The sequence below is a fragment of the Tripterygium wilfordii genome, chromosome 3, assembly GCF_013401445.1.
Source record: "Tripterygium wilfordii isolate XIE 37 chromosome 3, ASM1340144v1, whole genome shotgun sequence".
NCBI lineage: Eukaryota > Viridiplantae > Streptophyta > Magnoliopsida > Celastrales > Celastraceae > Tripterygium > Tripterygium wilfordii.
The window spans coordinates 7,540,079-7,545,079 of record NC_052234.1 but is presented as its reverse complement, the minus strand read 5'-3'; the positions used below and the strand labels follow the sequence as shown (position 1 = coordinate 7,545,079).

Genomic DNA, 5,001 nt, shown 5'->3' with positions numbered 1-5,001 from the left:
TCCCGACTAGCTTCATGAATTCCAGTATCTCAGAATGATTAGAAGAAGTTGCTGTTATTGTCTGCTTCACTGATTTCCAAGAAATAGCTGTATTTCCATAAAGAAATACATAACCAGTTTGAGACTTTGCACTGTGAGGATCGGATAGATAACCAGCATCTGCATACCCAACTAACTGAGACTTGGCATCAAATGAGTAAAATAGACCCAAATTGGTTGTACCTCCTAGATAACGAAGAACATGTTTTATTCCATTCCAGTGTCGTCGAGTAGGGGCAGAACTATACCTTGCAAGTAAATTGACAGCAAATGCAATATCTGGCCTGGTACAATTGGCTAGATACATCAACGATCCAATTGCACTCAAATATGGTACTTCTGGACCCAATAGTGTCTCCCCCTCATCTTGAGGTCGAAACGGATCTTTCTTAATATCAAGCGAACGAATTATCATTGGAGTGCTCAAAGGGTGAACTTTATCCATATAGAACTGTTTTAACACTTTTTTAGTATAAGTGGTTTGATGAAGAAAGATACCATTGTTCAAGTGTTCGATCTGAAGGCCAAGACAATATTTTGTCTTTCCAAGATCTTTCATCTCAAATTCTTTCTTTAAATAATTACTAGCTTTAGTGAGCTCTTCAGGAGTCCCAACTAAATTTAAATCATCAACATAAACAGCGATTATAACAAATCCAGATTCTGATTTTTTAATAAAAACGCATGGACAAATCGGATCATTTGTGAATCCTTCTTTAACAAGGTATTCACTTAATCGGTTAAACCACATGCGCCCGGATTGTTTTAACCCATATAACGACCGTTGGAGTTTGATTGAGTACAATCCTTTAGGCTTTGCTTCAGGTAAATGAAATCCTTCGGGGATTCTCATATAAATTTCACTGTCTAGCGATCCATATAAATAAGCTGTTACTACGTCCATTAGACGCATATTTAGTCGTTCAGCGACTGTTAAGCCAATTATGAATCTGAACGTGATTCCATCCATGACAGGGGAATATGTTTCATCATAATCAATTCCCGGTCTCTGCGAGAAACCTTGTGCTACAAGTCTCGCTTTATATCGAGTAATTTCATCATTCTCATTTCTTTTTCTCACAAATACCCATTTGTATCCTATAGGTTGGACATCTTTAGGTGTATGGACTACAGGTCCAAAAACTTCTCTTTTTGATAGAGAATTTAATTCTGTTGTCATAGCCTCTTTCCACTTTGGCCAATCATATCTACATCGACATTCATCGACAGATTTTGGCTCAGGATCCTCATTACTTCTGGTAATGCTTGTAGCTACTGCATATGCAAATACATTGTCGACAATAGTCTTACTTCTATCCCAACTTTCTTCATGAGATATTGAATTCTCATTATTATCATTATCAGGTACTTTTATTTCTTCAGGAAATATTTGTTCAGAAGGTTGGGATTCAGCAAGTATATTCTCTTTAGGAGTAACCTCTGCACGAGTATTCTCTACAGGAGAAATTTGCTCTTCTGGAGTAAGCTCTGCCAAAGCTCTAGTAGAAATTTGTATATTTCTCTTTCGGGGAATTTTATCTTTAGCTCCCAGTGGTCTTCCACGTTTCTGACGTGGTTTCAAGACATCACTTGTTGTTTGTCCTTCAGGGACATTGATACGTGCACTTGAATTTCTAGCTGGAATATGTGATCGTAAAACTTGTGAAGTATCATTAAATGCATCAGGTAATTGATTAGCTATACTTTGTAAATGAACAATTTTCTGAACTTCAAGTTCACATTGTTTTGTTCGAGGATCCAAATGAGATTGTGTCACAGTGTTCCAAGTAATATCATCATGTTTATATGGTTCAGAGTCTTTTCTACCTAATGGAGGAAAAATATACTCATCAAAATGACAATCAGCAAACCTGGCTTTGAAAATCTCACCAGTTAATGGTTCAAGATATCGAATGATAGAAGGGGAATCAAAGCCAATGTAAATACCAAGTTGTCGTTGTGGTCCCATCTTAGTGCGTTGTGGAGGTGAAATAGGAACATAAACAGCACAACCAAAAACACGAAAATGTGAAATATTAGGTTGATGACCTAACACTAATTGAAAAGGTGAATAAGAATGGTGAGCAGATGGTCTAACGCGAATTAATGATGCAGCATGTAATATTGCATGTCCCCAAGTGTCAGAAGACAATTTGCTTTTTAAAAGCATAGGACGAGCAATCAATTGAAGACGTTTTATAAGTGATTCAGCTAAACCATTTTGAGTATGAGTGTGTGCAACAGGATGCTCAACATCTATTCCTAGTGACATGCAATAATCATAAAATGCTTGAGAAGTAAATTCACCAGCATTATCCAATCGAACAGACTTAATAGGATAATCAGGAAATTGTGCATGTAAACGAATGATTTGAGCTAAGAACCTGGCAAATGCAACATTACGAGTAGACAATAAACATACATGTGACCATTTAGATGATGCATCTATTAGAACCATAAAATAACGAAATGGTCCACATGGTGGATGAATAGGTCCACATATATCTCCATGAATACGTTGCAGGAAGTTAGGAGATTCTAAACCTACCTTCAGGGTAGATGGTCTCACAATTAACTTTCCTTGTGAACAAGCAACACACAAGTGATCCTTAGGTAAAAGAAACTTCTGGTCTCTTAACGGATGTCCATTTGTATTTTCAATTATTCTGCGCATCATGGTAGAGCTTGGGTGACCAAGACGATCATGCCAAAGTATAGATTCTTTCGGATCAGAGCACTTCTGATGCATCACGACATGTGTTTCGATCCATTTTATTTTTGTGCAGTATAAACCCGAAGAGAAAGCTGCAAGCTTTTCGATTACAAGCTTTTGGCTTGAAATAATGGAAGTAATATACAGATAATCTGTATTACCTTCACTTCCAGATTCAAAATGATATCCATTTTGACGAATATCTTTGAAACTTAGTAAGTTCCTTTTTGATTTAGGAGAGTACAATGCCTCCTCAATATATATTTTTGTTCCTCTAGGCAATACAATATTAGCTCTTCCGGAGCCTTCAATCATTTTTGATGTGCCCGAGATTGTATCAACATCTGCTTCAAGCAATGTCATGTGTAAGAAATATTTCTCATGTCGAAGGATAGTGTGTGTTGTTGCACTATCTATCAAACATATGTCTTCATCATTTGAATGACAACCACGTAATGCATCCTTGTGAGTCATAATTCTAAAACAAGAAAACCCGATTAATATTACTCATTGATGCAATAAAATAAATAAAAAAAAAAATTTGAAATCATTGCCACTGTAGGGATTTGATCCCGAAACTTTATAGTCACGGTATGAGATCCCTACCATGTGGGCTATTGATTTCTTGTTAATATTGTATCATTTTAATATATATAATGTACAAAAACTTGAAACATAACACATTGATCATTTATTTCATTATATATTTAACATACTTGCATAAACTTTAATGTAACCCACTCAAACATCGTAAGTTATTAAACAACACACTCAAATAAATAATTCTAACCTATATGGACTTACCATCTTGATTTTCCAAAAAATCAGAAACATCCAAATGTGTAAAATCATCAGAAATATTAAAATCATCAAAATTTGTAAAGTTTGTTTCCACAATTTTTGTTTTTCCTTTGGTGGGGGCTTGATATAGATCAATTAGATGCCTAGGCGTACGACAGGTACGCGACCAATGACCTTGAGCACCACATCTGAAACAAGTCTCTTCATTACCCTTCTGGGGTTTGTTTTGCAAACCTTTGTCATTTTTCTGACTTGGTTCAGGATCATACCTCTTCTGGTGGTATGTTTTATTTTTATGAATTGTTTCAACATGATACCTCTTTTGGTGGTATGGTTGAAGATAATTACCTCCACGATTATGACGACCACGGCCTCGTCCTCTTCTTCCACCACGTCCACGTCCACGTCCATGATTATTATATACAATCGCGTTCACTTCAGGGAACGGTGTAGTACCCGTAGGACGAGACTGGTGGTTTTTCAATAGAAGCTGATTATTCTGCTCAGCTACAAGTAAGAGGGATATCAATTGGGAACACTGAGTAAAATTGCGGTTTCGATACTGTTGCTGTAGGTTTATATCCGAGAGGTGGAATGTGGAAAATGTCTTTTCCAATTTATCCACTTCAGTGATAGTTTCTCCACATAGTTCAAGTTGTGAGACAATTTTGTGTCGTACAGAATTATACTCACTAACCGTTTTATAATCCTGCAACCTCAGGTGCATCCAATCATAACGAGCTTTTGGGAGGATGATAGTTCTATAGTGTTCAAACCTCTCCTTTAAGTTATTCCACAATCGTAGAGGATCTTTTACCATGAGGTATTCAGATTTTAAATCCTCATGAAGGTGGTGACGAAGGAAAATCATTGCTTTTGCCCGATCCTGCTGGGATTCGGTATTTCCTTCAATGATGGTATTACTAAGACCCATAGCTTCCATATGGATCTCAACATCACCAACTCATATTAAGTAATTCTTCCCCGAGATATCAAGGGCTGTGAAGTCTAACTTTGCAATATTTGACATGATAATATTATTATTAGAAATGTAATAGAAAGTAATACTCACTTTGCTTGTTTGAAGAAACAAGGTCTAATACCAATAGAATGGTAGAGACTCGTGCTGATAACGTGTTGTAAATATAATGTAATATAGAACTTAATTGATCTAGTTATTAAATGGAAGAGTAATGGAAGAGAATACTTCTTTCTCTTCTTTCTTCATCCTTCAACAAATCATCATTACATGTTTTTATATACAAAATAATATCAAACGTAATGGAAGTATTAATTACTTATTAAAGACTAAATTGAATGTTATAATACATTCAGTCTTTAATGAAGCCGTTGTAGCTTTCATTCTCTTCAGTTGGGTCATCCACCTTAAATGTTTCATAACAAAAAATAATTTATATTTAAGCTAATAAATATAATTTATTATTAAA

General features: G+C 35.6%; 1 protein-coding gene across 1 annotated transcript; it reads right to left on the bottom strand.

Annotated features, from left to right (window-relative positions):
* Window positions 1-3,542: 3,542 nt before the first annotated feature.
* On the bottom strand, window positions 3,543-4,487 carry LOC119995573. The gene has a single exon (XM_038842086.1). The coding sequence runs from the start codon at window positions 4,485-4,487 to the stop codon at window positions 3,543-3,545; it is 945 nt and encodes a 314-aa protein (XP_038698014.1).
* Window positions 4,488-5,001: the final 514 nt, after the last annotated feature.

What these genes read in the sequence shown, in the direction of transcription:
- LOC119995573 (XM_038842086.1), bottom strand. Translation starts at nt 4,487, where the DNA reads ATGGGTCTTAGTAATACCATCATTGAAGGAAATACCGAATCCCAGCAG.